At 35.1% G+C, this 22,420-nt stretch overlaps 2 protein-coding genes across 4 annotated transcripts in view; both read right to left on the reverse strand.

Moving 5' to 3' along the window:
• LOC127841291 (uncharacterized) overlaps positions 1-22,420 on the reverse strand; it is a 462,698-nt gene that overhangs the window by 372,800 nt on the left and 67,478 nt on the right. The gene's annotated exons all lie outside the window — the stretch shown is intronic.
• Positions 8,800-22,420, reverse strand: part of LOC127841300 (uncharacterized) — a 70,399-nt gene continuing 56,778 nt past the window's right edge. Inside the window, exons 2-3 of one of the 2 annotated variants that reach the window (XM_052370027.1) lie at positions 10,168-11,129; positions 8,800-9,849 (exon numbers count right to left, since the gene is read on the reverse strand). In XM_052370027.1, coding sequence (XP_052225987.1) covers positions 9,461-9,849; positions 10,168-10,732 — 954 coding nt within the window. In that variant the 5' untranslated portion in view covers positions 10,733-11,129 and the 3' untranslated portion in view covers positions 8,800-9,460. Of the gene's footprint in view, positions 9,850-10,155; positions 11,130-22,420 lie in introns of both variants that reach the window. The other variant, XM_052370026.1, reaches the window with a different exon arrangement.

Genomic DNA, 22,420 nt, shown 5'->3' on the forward strand with positions numbered 1-22,420 from the left:
ATTAATAGCAGGCCGGGACCGTACCTTTCTATCAGAGACATTCACAAAAGTAGATAAAAAACAAACAGATGGAAGAGTTTGTCGGAACATACGTTGTCGGCTAATTTTCGTTATAATCGTTTGTCGGGTCATTTGTTTTTAAATATTTTTTTTTAAATAATTGTTTGTCGGATTATTCGTTGTAGGTGATTGTGTTAGAATTGTGTTTCGGCTCATTCGTTTTAAGCTGATTTGTTAAATACTATTTTATCACATTGTTGTAACTACTAGTATATCTCCCTGGTTGTATTTATGCATACCTGACAATAGTAAGGTATTGCTCTTTTCTAATTACCCAAATGTTTTTGCGAATGTGTTATTCTTATTATCACGGCATACACGGCAGGGTCAGTCGGATATTTATGTTCTGCAAAAAACTTTCAACTACTTGATCAATTAATTTTGATAAACCAGAATAAAATGTGTTGGTCAAATTGTTTGATTACTACAACGTATGCGTAAACTAAAACAAAAAACATGATCATAATAAACATATTTTTTCTTTAATTTACAGCAAGTGAACAATCGCCAATATACATTTCGCTAGTCTTTAATTAACGGCAAGTGACCAATTGCCTGTATACAATCCGCTAGTCTTTTTATTAACGGCTAGAAAATATATATTTCCTATATACAACATATATAATTACACAATTAAAACACAAGTATAAGCGAGGCAAGATAAATCTTAATGTAAAAGTAAAATAATTGCCACATTATCGGGACTTTTTTTATCTTTCTTAAACAGGAGTATTTTAAATACCTTTTTCCACAAAATAATTTCGTTAACGTGAAGCCATTCGCAACTTCTCATTGTTTTCTCAGTTTATGCACTTTCCCAAATTTCAGACAAAAGCTATTTTTCTGTTTATTTCTTACCAGATTAAAAAACTTTAACTTCACTTTTCCCTTTTATTATCAACATACATGTACAAACATACATAAACGTGTGTATATGGACAAGAAAAATCAACATGGAATATTTTTGTTTATTTACCGTTCTGTTACGAAAAGCCCCTTAGGGCATATAAAATAAATACATGTTTATAGATAAAGACACATGTTTTGTAAATGAGCCGAGTGCTGATAAAATGTGGCTGTGTAAAGCGTCGTCCCAGATACGCCTTTACAGTCTGCACACGCTAATCTGGGATGGCAAGTTATGCCTTAATGGATTTTCACCGTTAAAATAAAAGGTATCATAAAAGCTGAAGGTGTCGTACATGATTACGTATGCGGACTGCACTGGTTTATCTCGGAGGACTCTTTTCACACGTGCATTAAGCCACGTTTTCCCAGAATGCGGCTAAAATAGATGGTCACTCACTTCCTCATGTAACAGATACAAGCCCTGAATTAGCGCGACCTCGGACTTCTTGGCGTCGAACACGCTTATCAGTTCCGGGTAACATCACGGTGAAACCAAACCCCAGTCCCACGCTAACGAACTGAAGGACAAGACCGGACACAAGCACGGCAAACTTCCGCCGTTTTGGTGCCACTTGCTGAATTCATTGTAAAAGGAGCATCGTTATGCAAAAACTTGGCTAAGTGCATGTCCGTAAAAAGTCAGTCCAGGCTAGATGTAAGTCCGTACAGGCTAATCAAGAACGACACTTTCCACTTTTGGATTTTTTTCTTCTAAAGAAAGGCTCTTCTAAACCAAAATCCATTTTGGGCTGAAAGTGTCGTCCTGGTTATCCGTGTACGGATTGCAAAGGCTAATCTGGGACGACACTTTAAGCACATGCATTTAGCCCAGTTTTCCGAGAGCGAGGCAAAATGCAAAACTTTTGTTTTAAGCAAAGCCGGTTGTTGATGCCGAGACCGATACATTCAAATGTTCTATATGGAGCAATGTGTAAAGGGTGAAAAGTTATTAATTTAGTTGTCAGCCAAACAACTTCATTTGTTTTGTACTGACATTGCCAAACGTTTTTGTTGTCAACTGCTTTCTAAATAATTCCCTATTACAATTTATAAAACATATGGAATGACATGCAGAAATCTGCATAATCTACATTGAACATTTGTTCATCGGTAAATGCAATGAATTTAATGTAATATTGCAAACATGATTGAAACCTAAACATAATTTATCAGCAAACGATAAGTAAACTTCACCTAAAAGACAAAAGAGGTTAAGAGTCGGAAAAACGACTAACTAAGTCGGACTAACGGTTCGGGTTAGTTTATATAAAAAAAAATTACGCGTCCTGTGATATCAAAGTGAAGATAAATATGGTGTAATATAAAACGGTCTTAACGCATGTGCGAATACGTTCGACAAAAAAAAAATCCGCCAAGTAGGGACTTAATGCGAAAAATACCAGCGAAAAGTTTGGTCCCTGATTAGACTGTGCGAACTGTAGAGGCTAATCTGGGAGGACACTTTACCGACATGCATTAAGCCCCGTTCACAGAGCGCTGCTCACATGAGTTTTAACAATCGTATCTTAATAAAAAAGTACGCAATACGGTTTATGCCAGTGTGGTTACACATTCAAATCTAGAGGGCGACAATGCGATAGTGCGATAGTATGATGGCGAACATGCAATAGTACGAAGGCGACACTGCGACTGTGCGACGGTGACAATGCGACAACGCGATAGTACGATGGCGACAATTCGATAATCATCGTACTGTCGTCATCGTATTAGCGCATTGTCGCCATCGTACTACCGCACAGTCGCGATCGTATTGTCGTATTGTCGCATTGTCAACATCATGCTGTCCCATCGTCGCCATCTTACTTTGGCACTGTCGCCATCGATTGTCGCATTGTCGTCATCGTATTATCGCATTGTCGCCATCGTACTATCGCACTGACGACTATCGCCTTGCGGTACACTACATATTTTTATTGCAGAAACAAAAATATATGACTTTATTAACATGTGCTTTGAAAGAGGTTACAGTTATAATGAAATCAAATTCTTATTACGTTGTAGATTGGGTATTGATGCAATGAAAAGTATTTTTAAAAGTGGCTCCATCTAGGAAAAAATAAGATATGTGCATGTGTACAGAAAGGCGATAGACGACAATGCGACAGTGCGACAATACATTGACGACAGTGCAATAGAAAGATGGCGATATAAGATAATACGATGCCGACAGTACGATAACGCGATAGTACGATGGCGACAATGCGATGATACGATGACGGCAGTATGATATGACTTTCGAATTGTCGCCATCGTACTATCGCGTTGTCGTACTGTCGGCATAGTATTTTCGCATTGTCGCAATCTAACTATCGCACTGTCGCAATCGCATTGTCGCACTGTCGCATTGTCGTCATCGTATTGTCGCATTATCGCCATCGTGCTATCGCATTGTCGCCATCACACTATCGCACTGTCGCCATCGTACTATCGCATTGTCGCCATCGTACTATTGCACTGTCGCATTGTCGCTCTTCTGATTGTAATGTGCAACAACGATGGCACTAACGGTATTCCGTAAGAAAGTGCTTAACTATTTAACACACTGATACAGTTAGATCAGTGCCGGACTAGCTTTGTGAAAGCCTATAGGCAATAAAACTGTCGACAAAGTGTCTGCCTGAACACCAGTACCCGGTCGATTTGAACATTTTAAATTAGCAACACAATACCAAGGCTGGCAAAACATAACATGTGACAATGTTCTTTTATTAATATAAACTGTTATAATAAAACATATATCCAACATTCTGCTCCAGTTTGAGCAACCTAGTGAACAGTTTGGAAACGAAAACTCAAGTAAAACAATACGGGTTTTCAAAAAAATAAATTATTGTCACTCGGTTTAACAGCGTTAAGCCCTAAATCTGAACATATCATTGATATAAATTAATTTGCTTTGTCAAGTCATTAGATAGGGCTTAGTTAGTAAGGATAAAAGCTTTCGTAACGGTCTCATGGGGCACGTAAAAGTTGCGGGTCTCTTGGGCAATTCCCTACTCTTCCGTATGGGTAATCTTGGACTGGTTGCAATGCAATTCAATTTCGAAAGTTATCGGATTTAATGATGAAGAGAATGTATAGAAAAATCTATAAAAACGGATCCAGTATTGCATTACGGTTTAGTCATAAGTATGTGTGTGGTATTACTCATGTTCGAGGATTTTTGGGTTAGGCGATCTCATAATTTAACATAAACACATCGGACAACTCAAATAGACAACTATTTTTGAAAAATAAGAAATCCACGAATTAAAAATCCACAAAAAAGTATGTAAAAAAATCTCACAAAAATGTCATGCTGACGAATATAAATGATTTTACAATATATATTTATCCAACTTCCGCGCAGAGACTTGACGGTAACCAGCTTAGCTTGTTTAAATTCCTACCTTCATAACTCACCACGTGATGATAGCCTTGCCACGTGGTTCTATAATTGTATTGTTGTTATTTTTGCTGTTTTACGTTAGTTCTTTTTTTCGTTAAAAACCTTAACTTATACACTATTTTCAAAAAGTAAAAAAATGATACTATTTTTCATATTATAATATTTAAAACAATACAATAAAATACTACCAAATCTGGTAAGGTTTTTCTTGTATAGGAAGAGATTTTCTTTGAGAGCAAGGAACGTCAACTCTGCGCGGAGATTGATCTTTATCTAGTACTTGCCTTTTTGCTAATATTGATTGCCTTTCATGCCCCTCGTCAGCCCTCGAATCTGTTCTTATTTCTAGCTTACTTGACATCAAAGCTAACGAAGACTGTGTTTATTACAACATAGATTCAGCCGAACATTGCATTGGTAGCCTTTAAAAACAAGAGCACCGCATAACGGGTGCCACGCTCGGCTGCGAAAGCTTGTCAGGACAATAATTTTTATTTTTATTTTTTTTAGAAGTCACAGTGAAATTGATCTTTGACCTAAAGACCCAACAAGAGATGTGTTTGTCAAAAACACAATGCCCCCTACTGCGCCGCTTTGAAATAAAATTTATATTTATCATTTGACAGGTAAAGATATTTCTCCCTTAAAAGCTTATAACTTCCCTTGAATTTTGTCCAATCCAACCAGGAGGGGGGAGGGTCTCACAGTCTATTATGACCATGTCAGATATCACTGACAATCAAAGCCTGTGGTTTAATAAAGATCAAAGCCAGAGTAGATTTTTTCTTTTTCATAAAACTTTGTTCATGATGTACCCTGCGTGTAGATTGCCCCAGGTACCCGCTAAAAGAACTAAATGTGAAATAACAATTGTATTGTGACTTATTATAATATTTAACAAGATTAACAAAGATATAAGAAACAAAATTATATTTTTCACAATTTACAAACAGTCTTTTGCACGTCTGCACGTTTAATTAATATTCCAGTCTTTGTTCACGTCTGCACGTTTATATGATGTTAGTGTAAAACAGAACACAATGATATCTTTTAACAAATAAAAGTCACCATCTTAATTTTAAGCGGGTCTTAATTAGTATTATGAATTGAGTTTATATCCTTGATTATAAAACGAGTAATGTATCCACACTTCCTTAATAATTTTAAAGAATAACGAAAAGGAAAACATAAGGTTGTAAATTTAAATGAAAAATCTATAATAAAATAAAATGTGGTTCCAAGCGAACCACCTCAGGTCGTGCACGGGCACTTCCCGCGATGGTCCGCCAGGATATATATATATGATATATAGTCTACAGCTGCCCTGGATGATGGAGTTGAGGCACGTGACAGCTCTGGTACAACTACTCACCCGCATCAACCCCACCATCCAGTTAAGCCTGAACAAGTGTGAAAAATCATGTATAATATGAAATCTTTTTTTGAAATGAAAATAAATACGCAAGAAAGGTTAGTACAATGTTCCTATGGCCTACATGAGTGAAAATGAGGCAATGTTATAGCGTATATACATAGTGATGAAACATGAGTGATAATGAAATTCAATGAATGAAATGAGATGAGCCCAAGACCGGGTTACACAATATATGAAATTATGATTGAAATGATTCATAGGAACATTGATGATAACAGTGATAATACATATATAAATACATTAATACAAAAACTCATCACACAAATGACACAAAACACTGTATCACTTTGTTGTTCTCTCTCTCTGACCCAGGATGACAACCCGAGCCCCGGCTCCCCACATCCTCGCTGCTGTCATCCTGAAATCAGAGAGAAAACACAACAGCAGAAAACAAGTAAAATGTTATAAAAATGTTAAGTAATTTTGGTAATCAAGTTCTCTATGAAAAACAATATTTTCATTGGTTGTTTGATATAATCCACCTCAATATAAATAAAAGAAATCATGTGTTAAGCGATGAAAATCTAATGTAATTCTAAATTGTATTCTAATCATAAATTTAATAATTAATTCTAAGGGAGATAATATTTTTTCATGTTTGACGGAATTCCTACATGTCCAAATAATATGTCTTGATTCTGACAAAAATATTAAATATACATATTTTAATTCAGTACTTCCAACATTTTTGACATAAAAAAAACTGGAACCATTTAGGATTAATATTAATGTTTTCAATCGTAAGTATATCAATTAAATATAAAACAGTTTTATTTAAAGGGGAGGTAAACAAACAATCTATAAATAAATGTTGGACAGTTTCGTCACAATTACAAAAAGTACAACGCCAGAGTTGATCATGTATCTATGGACATAAGTCCACAGGTATGTAATAAACATCCTAGAAAATATAACTATATCATTTAAAAAAATCTTTGACAAATCAATCATTTGATTTATAAATAATCACCATAATAATTCTGTACAGTAACTGTGAAAAGAACTTCAATTCTTGGTAAGGAAATATATAATATGGGATTTATAATTATATAAATTACTTCCCTTGAAAATAATTGTCTCTAACAAATGTCTATTTTAGTAGCAAATAATTAAAAGCAACTACCGTGACTATAGATTCACCACTCAAAATGTGCAGCTCCATGAAATACAGATGCATGCCAAATATATAAAAGTGGCTTTGTTAATTATTGATTAATTATATCCCTTTAAAGCTTATTACTTCCCTTAAATGTGTATTTTGTACCGTAGACCGTAAAGGATGACCTTGACCTTTTACCACAAGGTGTTTGTCAGAAACACCATGCAGCATACTGCGCCGCTTTGATTTATTTAACAAAAATATATTCGTGGGCAGGTCAGATAACTATGTCCATTTAAAGCTTATTACTTCCCTTGATTTTGTTTTTTTGACCCTAGACCTTGAAGGATGTTGTAATCCTTGAAATTTTACCACTAAAAATGTGCAGCTCCATGAGATACACATGAATGCCAAATATCAAGTTGCTATTTTAAATCTTATGGCCAATGTTAAGGTTTTAACACAACGCCTACCTCGGACGGCGGACGGCAGACGGCGGACGACGAGCTGGCTAGGACAATAGCTCGGATTTTCTCCGACAACAGCCTCGCTAAAAATTAAATGCGCATTACGACGATACAGACGGTAAAATATGTTCTTTAATATGAATTGTTAAACTGATAAGTAAGAATTATGAATCGTGTTTGTAAGGACACAAATTAATATTTATGGTTATAATTACAAAAGAAAAGTTATAATTGAGAATTCGTTTCGTAGGCCTGGTAGAATTAGAAGCTGTAGCAAATTCATTATGATTGAAATGTACTAGAAGGACCTCAGTACGCATGCGCATCGTAGTGCCGTTATCTGCTTATTGAAGTAGGCAATTTTTGTAGGCGCAAGTTCTAATCTCACAAGAGGCACGATACAAAACTCACAATTAATTTTGCATTGGTATGAATTATAACAAAATATCAATTTATATAAAATACCAGATTATTATTAGATAAATATCTCACGGAAACGAAGAATTGGGAATTATTGCAATAATTTTTACTATATTATACTTTATATATAATTATATAAATAAAAGCCCCGTTTTCCTAGAGCGCGACTCTTATGTGCTGTGTACTGTCTTGTATTGTTCAGGCGGTGGATTAATTGACTTATGAATGATATATTACATGTGCTGATTAGTGGCGTGAATTTTATTAGAGTTAATATATAAATACGGTAAAAGTATACGTAATTATAGCATGTGCTTTGTACTTAAGTAAACTACACTATGCATTTTGTCAATATTGTAGTTTTACATTATGTTCAGGTGGAGTTTATTTTGTCGGTCAAAACAATACAATCGATTTCGGGCATCTGTTTTCATTCTGTTAGGGCACACATATGCATTTTTTATTTTTTATTCTCTCACAGTTCGATAACCTGCTTCTTTTAAGTGTTAAAACAGTGTTATATTTCGTGATGTGTATATACATATGTAAGCCTCGTTCTGGGAAAACGGGGCTGAATGAATGTACTTTTAGTATTGTAGAGTAAAAGTCGACACAGGCTTATCAGGTACGACACTATGTACTTTTATAAAAAAATAATAAAGTTTCTTCCAAAAGAAAATCCTGTCAAAAGGGAAAGTGTCATCCTTGATAAGCCTGCACAGGCTACCCTGAGACGACACTTTACGCACGTGCTTTAAGCCCCGTTTTTTTTAAGCGAAATTAATATGTGCTGTGTATTGTCGTGTATTGTTGAGGTTGTTGATTTACTGACTTAGGATGGTTACACGATTTGCTCTCATGATAATGTTTCTGGAGTTATTTGTGCATATAACTTATTATTTATACTTTGGTTCATTAGGTAGAAAATATTGAAATGAAAAATATAGAACAAGTATGCCATGCGATAAGGGCGTGAACATTGCAAGAGCTAAGATATATATACGGTAAAGGTATATCATGCGATTTTTACTAATTAAATAAAATACACCGTGCATGTTTTCACTACTGTAGTTTTACAGTATGTTTAAGTTGAGTGCATTTTGTCTGTCAAAACATTACAATCGTGTTCGGGCATCTGTTTTGATTCTGCGAGGGCACACACATTAAATTTTTGTTTTGTATTATCTCACAATGCGAAAACCTGCTTCAATTTACAATTAACGTTTCCAAAACCAGAACTCTCGTGTTGTTGTGTTTTTTTTTCAAATTTTAATTTGCCACATTTAGCAAATACACCCGTCTAAAGATAAAATGTTTTATTAAACAATACCAATTCTTAAAAATAATTTCTATGATTTCAGATCTGTGCTGCTTAGTGCCCAAAACCTTGTCAATACGCTCAATACTCTCGTAATATTTATTCAATATAGAGGCAAAATCGAAAATAAAAAGGGATTTGCTTCAATAGTGAAGCTGTGTTGCAGTGAAACAGAGTTATCAATATCACGCCTTATTTTGGTAAAAAACGACAACAAACTAACCTAATGAAGATTCAAATATACACTAGAAACAATTCATAAATACATAGTTGATAAACATGAGTGATATTTAAAACGGCTAGGCACGATTCTAGTCATTGTTAATTAAGACAAAACGTTGAATTATTCGCATTGTATAACAAAATTGGTTTCAAGTTTCCTGCCTGATATTTGGAATCGCTCTACGGTAAAATTCTTCCGCGTCTGTAGTTCCTGTTGGATTACAGTGTATTTCTCAAGTGGGATGTTTTCGACAAGTAAGATCTCTAAAAAACAACACAATTTCAGATTACTTCCAACTTTCTGAGTACATGTAGGCAGTGTGTCCACCAGTTCAAGAACTTTGGATGGAAGAAAACCATCACAATATATATTTAAATACTTCAATGATTGAGGTAGCTCTATCTGGTGATATGTCTGCACATACAGTGTAACTGTTTCCAGTTGTGTGAGTGATGTTAGTGACTTCGACAGCGACTCGTCATGATACACGTTCAAACCTCCCCACTTACCTCTCAGACTCAGACTCTTGATATTCAAGCCATGCAGGGCCTTCCACAATCCGGGACTGATATACTTCACTTTTATACTGAGCGTTTCAAGCTGTGTGAGCGATGATAGTGACTTCGACAGCGAATCGTCATGATCCACGTTAAAACCTCCCCACGTACCACTCAGACTCAGACTCTTGATATTCAGACCATGCAGAGCCTTCCACGGTCCGAGACTGTCATGCCACACTCGAATACTAAGCGTTTCCAGCTGTGTGAGCGATGATAGTGCCTGCGACAGCGACTCTTCATGTTCCACGTTCAAACCTCCCCACTTACCTCTCAGACTCAGACTCTTGATATTCAGACCATGCAGAGTCTTCCACAAAGAGGGACTGTCATACCACACTTTAATACTAAGCGTTTCAAGCTTTGTGAGCGATGATAGTGCCTGCGACAGCGATTCTTCACGAGCCACGTTCAAACCTCCATGCATTTTAATCAGACTCAGACTCAGACTCTTGATATTCAGACCATGCAGAGCCTTCCACGGTCCGGGACTGTCATACGTCACTTCTATACTGAGCGTTTCAAGCTGTGTGAGCGATGATAGTGACTGCGACAGCGATTCTTCATGATCCACGTTCCAAACATCCTGCATAATACTCAGACTCAGACTCTTGATATTCAGACCATGCAGAGCCTTAAACAGATAGAGATTGTCATTTTTGATTTTTACGATGGAGGAATTGTCTTTATGTATAATTGCACTTATTTCTCTTTTTGCTGCCTCAGCACATTTAATGTAGATCGATTGCAGGTCAAACGTCAACGCGTGATCGAGAGTCAGCATCGTGCTGAATAGACAGCGTAGGCAGGTATAGGAACATGTGACATTCCTCATTTTAATGTATTTTATAGAAGGCAGTAATGGAGGAGGATCTGCACACTGGGATGGATCTGCACTTTTTAGAACAATCCCGACCAGATATTCTGCCGTTGACGCACTTGCACAATCTGAAAAAATAACTGAATTCACAGAACAAGGTACTTAAAATACTTACATACTAAAAAAATGTAATGTGGTTACATTTGTTGACATTTGTTTAATTTGTTAAGAATTAATACATTTAAATTAATGAATGTTCGGAACAAAACCCAATATATTTCAATGTCGTATTAACTTTGTATAGTTTGGTTTCATATATTTAATACAAATATCAATGTTATATTCGAATGTTTTAAATATTATTGTAATTTATATTAACACTTTAGTAAGATATATATTTATTGTGCATAACCTACTTGTCATGATATGCTTTCAATTACAAGTGTATAATCAAGTTATCCTATACACGTAATGCCTATGTATCATCGGATAAAAACTAAAGTATTTTAAAGGTTTTATCAGTTATTGCACGTATTTCATAATTGTCAAGCAAATTCGATTCCGAAAATGAACATCACACATGAGCACATTATTTTATTTACCAGTGTTTGTGAAAAAAAATAGAATCGTTTTCTGATATAAGGTAAAATGTGATGATAGGGACATTGTTTGCTCATGCAGATTATGTTTTAGTTATTGTAAATCGCTGCTAGTGTTGATAAGTATTCATGGTATTAATACTTTGACCTTGTAAGGGTCCGGATTTCGAACCATTTCCCTGCAACAAAGGTATTATTATATTATTCCCGTATTCTAATCATAGAATCAGACTGTATATGTACGGTATTGAAACAAAATATAAGAATGCCATGGGCCTTGAGGTGCTCACCTGGGACGCGGGGGCGAAACCACTAAAAATTACTAATAGACAGTTGATGTATAATAACGACCGCCCTGCCCTCTAGGACAGTGTTTTTCGAAGGCAAGATATCATTCGAACAAATATTCTTATAAAGCTTCATGCAGATATGATCTTAAAATGTGGACTTCTTGAGTGTTTACAATAGTTTTCTTAAATTTATCCTGGTGAACTAGTTTTTTCACCTCAAATAATCCAGTTGGCAACTAAGTAAAGAACTCATTAGGAAATATGTTATGACCAGATTTCATGACGATTGAACTCACACTACATGTATGACTACTAGAATAGTATATAACATAAATAGTTTATTCCTATGCGCATTATTATGTCAAACTTTTGATAATTGAAATTAATTCTCGACACAAATTACATATGTATATATAATAACCTAATATTAATTTATGGAGGATAAATTAGTTAACTGATAGCTGGTTACATATCCTGCCAAAAAATATTGTTTAAACAATGGTCAGTGAGCCACACGTGAATAAATTATTGATAAAATTGAGAAATTCCAATTAGAGTTAATTATATACAAAATGTATATTGGATGAAAGTTCAAATAATATTAATCTTAAACAGTTCTTCATGTTTTGCTTGGTTTAAAACAATGTTATTTTTTAAAATACATATACTTAATTGAAGTAATTGCAATATTTAAAAAGATTCATTCAATATCATTAAACAGCTGGGTTGTAAGCCATGTTTCTCAAGCTATCATCATAAAACAAAACACCATCACAGCGATTTTTTGTCCCAATTTTGAAAAGTACCAGTCCCATACTATTCGCAAAAATTAGCGCGAAAAATCCATAAAATGGGAAAACTCCTGTTTTGAAATCTTAAGATATGGAATGTTTGGTCTTAAATTGCTTGGTATAAATAACACAAACCAATTCAATACTTTTTTTACAAGTAATGACTACCGAATACGCTTATGGAAATACCATAGTAAACCCTTTATAACGATACTTTTCATTTCACGTTTGCAGGCACGGATTGAGAACACAGAAGTATAGAGAGGTATTTATTCTATAAACAGTTTATATTGTATTATTTAAAGTTTAATATTAATATTTTTTCTAATGAACACGGAAGCAGCAATACTTGCAGGCATTAATAATTAATAATGTATATGTTTGTTGCAATAACAAATGTTTATTTCGGATTTTCGGGATGCGATGTGATACTTTATTAAGATTCGGGAATGTACTCATAATTCATCGTTATACAAATTTAAATGCAAATATTGAATTTATAAAGGGCATTTAAAATACTAATGAGAAATACATTCTCGTTAAAAATATAGATACTTTATTGGCTGACCGTAAATCATCGTTCAATCTAGGGCACCATACTTTCGATTTCGCTTTGGTTTACAAACAGCTTATCAAGATAAACAACAAATGTTCGCAACAATCATCATCATCATCATCAGCAGCAGCAGCATCATCGTCATCATGATCATCATCATCATCGTTATCATCATCATCATCATCATCATCATCATCATCATCATCATCATCATCATCATCATCATCATCATCATCATCATCATCATCAGCATCAGAATCATCATCACCACCACCACCATCATCATCATCATCATCATCATCATCATCATCATCATCATCATCATCATCATCATCATCATCATCATCATCATCATCATCATCATCATTGTGAATAAAACTACATCAATATATATTATATAACTATCTGATTCAGTTCTTCTGTAATGGTAGTAATCATCCTCAGAAAGAAGAAACATCAATCGGTGTTACAAGACTGCATGTAGAAAAATTTAAAGCTGCACTAATACATCTCGTGACAGTCATAAAATGTGACTTGAAGAGAGTTAACTAGGTTTCCATATAGCTATAAAAGGAAAACTGCCCCGACCGCTGTCGGCTTTGTTTTTAAACAGACTAGAATTATTTTCGAACACCGATGATTGGACCTTACATGTGTCTTCAAGAGTGTTGTTTGCCTATAGCAAAAAAGAAAACCATTCCCCCCCCCCCCCGGGCGGCCCCAACACACAGGAACCATTTACGGGCTCGGGCCGGATATCATAATAACAAATGTCATGACCAATTTTCATGAGGATTGAACTTCAAATATAACATTTAAAGTGGTAACAGGGTTTTACTATAAGGACATGCCAATTGGCGGCAATGTTTTTCAACGAACCGTAGCCATTCAAGATTTTAACAGTAAGTGTGTTGCTGCTGTGATAGCACCAAACTGATGAATATTCATCAACGTCACAGGAATATGGTATTCTGATTTGTTTGAAATAATGGATATACGTTGTTAACTTTTTAACTTTTTAACTGTCATGTGAACTGCCTATTAAAGTGCGTGTGTTAATGTTAAATCATGCAAATGTTTATCAGAATATGATTAATATAAACATGCGAGTAAACTCAAACACAACGCCACAACTTAGAAACTATTGGATAAAAACAATACTATATTTATAATTACCACTAAGCAAAATGCCTTTTCCATTAAGTTCCAAACGTTGCAGCTTGTTGCACGATGACAGGTCAAACTCAATATGAGACGCAGACTCGCGTCCTGTTCGTGAAATCTGTCTGTCAGGAACATATATATCCATGTACAGGACATCGGACTTGTTATTTGTCAATATGCTGTGCAGGTCTCGTATGTCGTTATTAAAGGTAAACAAGTTACCAGAGTTAAAATAGTACACACTGAGTTTGAGTACAATATCCTTTTGCTGATTGGCAACAGCTTCTCTGTATCCTGCTAGTATGGCCTTTTGAAGCCCAGAATTAATCGGTTTCCAACAACGAACATAGTGTTCATTCATCATGCCAGAAAGCTTATTTGCAGCCGAAATGTTCAGTCCGCAGAGGAAGATGAACACCTGGGATATGTCAAGATATGCATCCTTGTGACGGCTGAGGTATCTGGAAATGACGTCATAAATCACATTGGTATTGCATGCAATATGATAAGCAGCCAAGAATTCCTGAATGCTCTTATGAATAAATGAAAATGATGAAGAGGATCTTAATGCAGATGCCTTGCGCGTCACTGATAAAATACCGGACTTCAGTGCAAAGTTCTCTTGATCAAGTTGACCTAAATTGAATTTCTTTAGTTCTGTAATGGTGAATACCAGAGCTTTTTCCTGTGTATCTGAAAACAACAAATAAAATGCCGCTTCAGCAAGTCTATTCAAGTGTTCAATATTGGGTTGTATGTTTTGGGTCTCTGTGAAACATCGATAAGGCGGCTCTTGAAATTCACTCGTTTCAATATTCGCCTTCTTAAAAAGACATTCCAGCAAGAGGCTGTATTTTTCACAAAGAGAGCCTTTCAATTCAGTTCCATTGGTCCACGAGTGTACAATCAAACACAACATCATTGGGGAGTACAAATGCTTTAACAAGCCGCATTTCCGTACATACGATTTAAATTCAGATTGTTTTTTGTCTAAATCTTGGCTACCTTTAAACTCTTTCCTACACCCCAGGATTTTTCTGCTCACCTCAAACACGTTGTTTACTCCATCAAGTTGCAGCAGTTTGCTTATCTGCGAGTCAGGTATTTTCGCTTCTGTCATCTTCCAAGGTCGAGTAGTTATCATCAAAACGCAAAGACTGTGTACGTCGGCCAGTGTTGGCAGGTTGTGATGATCTCGACCGGTCCATTCATCTAGACCATCCAATAACACCAAGCAACGTTCACGTTTCATTATCTCATTTAGTTGTCTGTATGCCTTACCGCGATCTTCAGATGAGTATATACTGTCAACTATCTGTGTTTGTATCATTTTTTCGATGTCAAACTGACCAACTGATTCCCTTAATGTTACATGGAAGACAAATTTAAAGTCTTTCAGAGACGTTAAATCGTCAAAGACAGTAGTGTATCTCATCTGTGTATTAGAGCTGAATCTAGTGGTCTTGTCGTCAATTGGCAGCGTCGTCTCGGCCGATTGTTCTGATGTTATAGTACACCAGTCCATTACCAATTTTGCACGAAAAGTTGATTTCCCATAACCTGCTTCCCCTTGAATAAATATCTGTTCGTTCGGTTCGGTATCCGATAAGAAAATATTTTCGTATTTCAAAATTTGTTTATCAGTTTTTTTGAAATACCCTTTTTCCTTAGCCATAAGTTGTATATTCGGCGGCATATAAATATCAAGTAACTTTTCCTCAGCCCAGTCATCCAATGGGAAGATATTTATATGAGAGCAACGTTTCCTGTAATACTTCGTCAAATCTCCAAGCATGTCTGAAATCATGAAATGGCAAATACTTAATATTGGCTAAGGATCACATTTTATTTTCACATTATCTTCAATTTTATATACTGTTCATTTTAAATTGTTATTTTGCAGGTGTTGATATTAGAATGACTGTTTTTGATTTTATTTTAATGTATTGATTTATCATTGATGAGTGACGCTGGCTGAATCTAGCTATGGGTGAACTTCAAATTACACATACCATAAAAAGTGATCCTTAGAACATTTTGAATAATATATTTGGCATACATTGACACAAAAGACTCTTCCTAATTATATTTAGCATAATTCAATACTTAAATCATGTTTGTACAAATATACCACATTTTATAATTCGATGTTTGCAAACACATGTGTGAAGTTCCATATAATACCTGAAGTAGAAACAATGCTTTGGAAAAGTTTAACGTTAACTGTTACCAAAACATCATGAGGACGCCGACGCAAACATAAGGATGAGTAGTATACATGGACTTTTGACTATTTGGTGAATAACCGAGTTTAAAAACGGCCCTTTTTATATCGAAGTCGTAGTGATCCGTATACATTTTGAAAAATTATTTTATTTAGCCCCAAACTCATATCCTCTACCTGAAGGCGAACAGAGAACTACCAAGTTATCTTGAATTTTATAATGATCTGGGCTGACTACATATTTTACTCCCTGCAGAGCCTGTGCACAGCAATTTATTATCTGTATCCCAATCATCCAAAGTTGACCAGGACCACAAACAAATTTTTACCAGATGCAGCTCGGAATATTCAATGAATGGACATGCTAAAATCTGAGTAGAATGTGTTTAAAACATGGTCTATACTAATGTATATCAATTTACTTAACAATTAAATTAGTGGCCAAATACTAATTATCGTAATCGCAGACTATTACCAAGTGTGTATTCTGATACGTGTAATTGAAACACGTCTTCATGAATTAGCTTGTGTTATCTTACACTGACATAGAATGCAATCAGAAAGTTATACCATTATACATAAGTGGATTTATATGTTGTTTTAGGTCATATTATCATTGGAATCGCATCAGTGTAATAATTATTATACTGTTATAAGGGCGTGTTTCTTTGATTTTGGGGAAAGGCATGGCCTTCAATTTTGGGGGAATAATTATATACAAAACTGAAATATGGAAAGGCATTTCCAAAAGTAAGCTTGACATTTGGGAATATTGCATCATTTTAAATATATTCTATTAGAGACAAAAGAAGGAAAAAAAGCCATGGTTATATTTTACTTTTATCAAATCTATGCGTATACTTGTGTTTTTTGTATGTACAGCAAAACATTATTTTAGTTTTTAACATCAACATGTGTATGAATATATTTAATTGATCAAGAGAATTCGATTTGTTTGAAACCAAATGTTGAATAAAGCTAAATGTTTGCTGTTTCGAAATTGTATAATGAAATGATAAAACTTTTGTTATACCTTTACATGATTGTTTGTACGGTGTTTCAGTGAAATTTGTATTTCCAAACTGTTCTTGGATGCCCTTAATGCATTTTTTTGCTTGTTCATCTAAGCACTGTTTGTGTCTACTGGCGTGTTCATCTATGCCCTGTTTGTGTCTATCAGCGTGTTCATCCATGTTCTGTTTGTGTCTACCAGAGTGTTCATCGATGCCCTGTTTGTGTTTATCAGCATGTTCATCCATGCCCTGTTTGTGTCTATCGGCATGTTCATCCATGTCCTGTTTGTGCCTATCGGCGTGTTTATCCATGCCCTGTTTGTGTATATCGGCGTGCTTATCCATACCCTGTTTGTGTCCTTTTACATGTTCATCTATGCCCTGTTTGTTTCTTCCGGTGTGATCATCTATGCCTTGTTTTTGAATGTCGACGTGTTCATCGATATCCTGTTTATGTTTATCTGCCTGTTTTGCGAGCTCTTGCTTACAATTGCTCATAAAATCTTTAATGTTTTCAATACACAATGTTGTGTTTACTCTAAGGTCATTCATCGATGCGTCAACAACGTCTTTTGCAATACCTTTCAAGTGTTGTTTCAAAGTTGTTCCAACAGCATCCAGGAAACACATCATCTCTGTTGTAGTCAATAGTAATGTGTCTTTTTCCAACTGTTGCATCAAATAAAAACAGTTATATTTAATCACAAAAACAGCTAAATTTTAAATCAATGACATGTTTTCTTGATGGTAAAAGGAAGAAACAAATGAGTAAAATGGATGTGTATTTCAGTGAACTTTAGTTTCTCATTAGATACTTTACTTGGTACAGACAGCCAATGATTATGTTCTTTACTTGATATTGAAGGCAATGATAACTCATCAATTGTGTTTGATTATAATCAAGGAAAGGCGTTAAATGACAAGACATAACGCTAATACACTACCTGCGCTAATTTTACCACAGCATTTTTGGCAACGTTATCTTGACTGAGATGGCTTGAATCTTTCAGCAGGTTGTTCAATGTTGTGAAATAGTCTTGAAGATCGACATCAGTAACTTCCATTTGTGAAGAGTGCCGCACAGCTTTATGGACTTCACGAGCCTAGTATGGAACCACATTATCTTAAGATGTTAAATATTTTGCAAATGTGACAGTTTTCCTATTGAGAAAACATGCACATCAATTAGTTTGTAAGCGTTTGCATATCATATCGCCCCATTAGTGCAAAAAGTTACCATGTGCCTATTAATTTTAATGTCACATGGTGCATTTTTGCACCAATGGGGCGAATGTAATGCAAAACAAACACGTCCTCTTTAAACTTCTACTATTTAATAGCGCGTCAAATATAGCTCCGCAATTTATTCAGTTTTATTTTTATTTTTTAGGAAACCTTTAAAGAAAGCTCATAAAAGCTAAGTTATGTACACTGTTCTTAGCCGTCAATTGAGTGCAATTCGTGTTTGTAGTGTTAGATCCTTTGAACGTAGAGTTATATATGTCAATTTCACATCATTTTACATTCATGTATACGTATAACTCCTGAAATACTATATTTAAAGTATTTGGTAGAAAATACACTACCTTTGTCAGAAGGCACTGGAGTTCTTACCTTATACAGGAGGCATGCAGGCTTGTTTAGGGTTGGCTTTCCCTTTGTTATTGGAAAAGAAAACTTGCTATCAAAGCGTGTGCAGTTCAGCATAAAACTGACGACGCCGTTGACGTCTGTATCTTGAATCGATATCTTGTCAGCATATCCATCTGTTTGGATGTAACATTTCGCTATTTCCCAATAGTGCGTTTTCCATAATGGCACAGATGTATTGTTCCAAGAACATTTTTTGTACCGATGTTCCTTGATAATTTTCTGGGAAACTTTATCACAAATCTGGTTTGGACATTTTTGGTTTCGCAGTAAATTTGTTGTGTTACAGCTGGTGCAAGTAACTGATTGTGACTTAAGAGTAGATATTACTTGGCTGTAAATGTGCTAGTGAAAAGTCTGAGCCTCGTTGTCAGCTAAGTGCTCCAAGCCAGACTTCGCAATGTCTATTGCTAGCCATGCCTTAAGCCAGTTCGACCGTTCCTTCTCCTTAAACACATCAGCTAAACTCGCCATAATCTGAACATCAACGAAATGGTCTTCATAGAGTCAACTTTTGGCACAGAAACAAGCCATTGTTCAGTGTTACCTATTAAACATAATTTAAACATGATTAAACACAGTAATAATTATATAGAACATTTGGGTGATAAGAATGCTCTACAATTAGAATATGTCCTCTGAAAGCTCAGATGGAAGGGGAACACTAATAAACGATGGCAGACTACACCATAAGAAATCAATCTATGAAAGCCCAGATTGAAGGAGCCACTAACTAACATACGCATAGGTTCTATAAAAGCTCAGATGAAAAGAGCAATTAACTAATAAACGTAACGTTGACAGACTCCGTCATAAGAATACATCATTTGAAAGCTCAAATAGAAGGAGCACATTAATTTATGCAACACTGGAAGATTCCAAAATAAGCATGTGTCAATGAAAGCTCAGATGGAAATAAAAAACGAATAAACATAATGCGCTGGCAGGCTAAACAATAATCATACATCCTATGATGTTCATACGGAAGGAGCTCACTTATTAACATATACCTGGCAGGCTCCACAATAAGCATTCAACCTTTGAAATCTTAGATAGAATAGTACACTTATTAAAATAACCTTGTCAGGCTCCACAATTAGCATACAATCTTTGAAATCTTAGATAGAAGAGAACACTTATTAAGATTACCCTGGCAGGCTCCACAATAAGCATACAACCTTTGAAATCTCAGATAGAAGGAGCACACTTATTAACATAACTCTGACATGCTCCACAATAAGCATACAACCTTTGAAATCTCATATAGACGGAGTACACTTATCAACATAACCCTTACTGGCTCCACAATAAGCATATAACCTTTGAAATCTTAGATAGAATACGCACACTTATAAACATAACCCTGACAGCATCCACAATAAGTATACAACCTTTAACATTTCAGATAAAAGGAGTACACTTATTAACATGACCTTGGCAGGATCCACAATAAGAATACAACCTTTGAAATCTCAGGTAGAAGGAGCACATTAATTAACATAACCCTTGCAGGCTCCATAATATGCATACAACCTTTAAAATCTCAGGTAAAAGGAGCACACTAATAAACATAACCCTGGCAGGCTCCACAATATTCATACAACCTTTGAAATCTCAGATAGAAGGAGAACACTTATTAACATTTCCCTGGTAGACTCCACAATAAGCTTACAACCTTTGAAATCTCAGATAGAAGGATCACACGTATTACCATAACCCTGGCAGGCTCCACAATAAGCAAACATCATTTTAAATCTCAGATAGAAGAATCATACTTATAAACATAAAGCTGGTTGCACACCACACTAAGCATACAGAGGTTTCAAGAGACCAAAATTCTTTCATGTTGGGAAAGAAGATCGAAATTGATTCGTTTTTACTGGAGCAAAATTCCCTTCTTGCATCTATTTGACCCTAGAAAATCATGTCTAAAGAGTCTATATCAATCCATTCTATAGACCCAGTTATCGGATTAATTGTATTCACCCCGTGGTATTTTTAACACAGGTGGCTAGCGTGTGGCTATTTTATTAATTAGTTAAAACATCATTTTGAAGTAAAAGTAATCAAACATTTTCAACAAATCATCTACTCTGAAACAAAAATGCACTATCAAATACAAATATATATCAAAGTATTCAACTCAAAATGACCTGACAATAGGGTGCATCGCTCTAAACAGTCATCATTACTTCATCAAATGTAGAGCAATTTCAATAAACTTTCTGGAAATGTACATTTCTTGTTTTAAGTTTACAAATAGTGGGTCAAATGTTAAGAAATAACACGATCCGCAACATGCGTTACCTACTCGTCGTCGATTCCCGGCTATGATTTCAAGTAAACTAGAAAATGAACCGTGAATGTTATTGAAAATGAAAAATACAGCTAAAGTTCATTATGGGTTGCTTCAACATCGGTGTTGATTTTGCCAATTCGTTAAAACTTGATACATATCACTAATTACACATAAATAATCCATTAACTTACATTCATATAAGCCGTAATACAACAACTTCATTTCCAATATATGTATGGTACTTGAATAGTATCAATTTAATATGAATATTTAGAATGTAACCTTAATTTCAAATTATCAGAGACACAGTTCCCATTTCAATTGAACTCAAGAGCAAACAAGTGTATACCAGTACAAATAATAGGCATTTGTGTATTCTCCTGGCGTACTCATACCCCAGGCTTTTTCCGCTCCATTTTGGGAATACGCCACACTGGAATTTTGGGAATTTCACGTCGTGAAAACCCCCATTTTGGGAAAAAAATTATTCGCAAAATTGGCTCAATTGGGAACAATTATCGCATGTAAATAGTGTTTCTTATATTTCAAAGAAGCCGTTAACTGGTAAATAACTAACTATTTTGATAACTTATTATTAAAATTTTACAAAGTATTATGAACATGTGAGATAAAGGCAGGATTTTTAATCTGAATTTGGGGAAAAGGCCTGGCCTTTTTTGAGGTGAAAATAATCGTGAGGAAAATAAGGAAGTCTTAAATAATCATCAATATATTTTACAGTTTTTAAAACAAATTCAAGGCAACAGATAATTTAATTATGCAACACTTTTTTATTTTCTACATCGGATCAGGTTAACTTATATATTTTTAGGTAAAAAAAATAAAAAAAAAAAAATTTTTTTTTTTTGGAATTGGGAATTTTTTTTTCAATTGGGAAAAAAACCCAAACAGATTTGCATTGGGAATGGGGCCGAATTTCGAACCCGTGGCATATTGCGGAAAAAGCCTGTACCCGTACAGCCGTTTTGGTCATGCCTTGTTGATTCCTTTGAACACATACACAGACTCGAAATTTGATCTATCGTTTTACACAATTGACATAAATATGCTGCGGTTTGAACAACTTTAGTGACATTATTGTCGGCTTTGTTTAATG

Source organism: Dreissena polymorpha, chromosome 8, assembly GCF_020536995.1.
Source record: "Dreissena polymorpha isolate Duluth1 chromosome 8, UMN_Dpol_1.0, whole genome shotgun sequence".
Classification (NCBI taxonomy): domain Eukaryota; kingdom Metazoa; phylum Mollusca; class Bivalvia; order Myida; family Dreissenidae; genus Dreissena; species Dreissena polymorpha.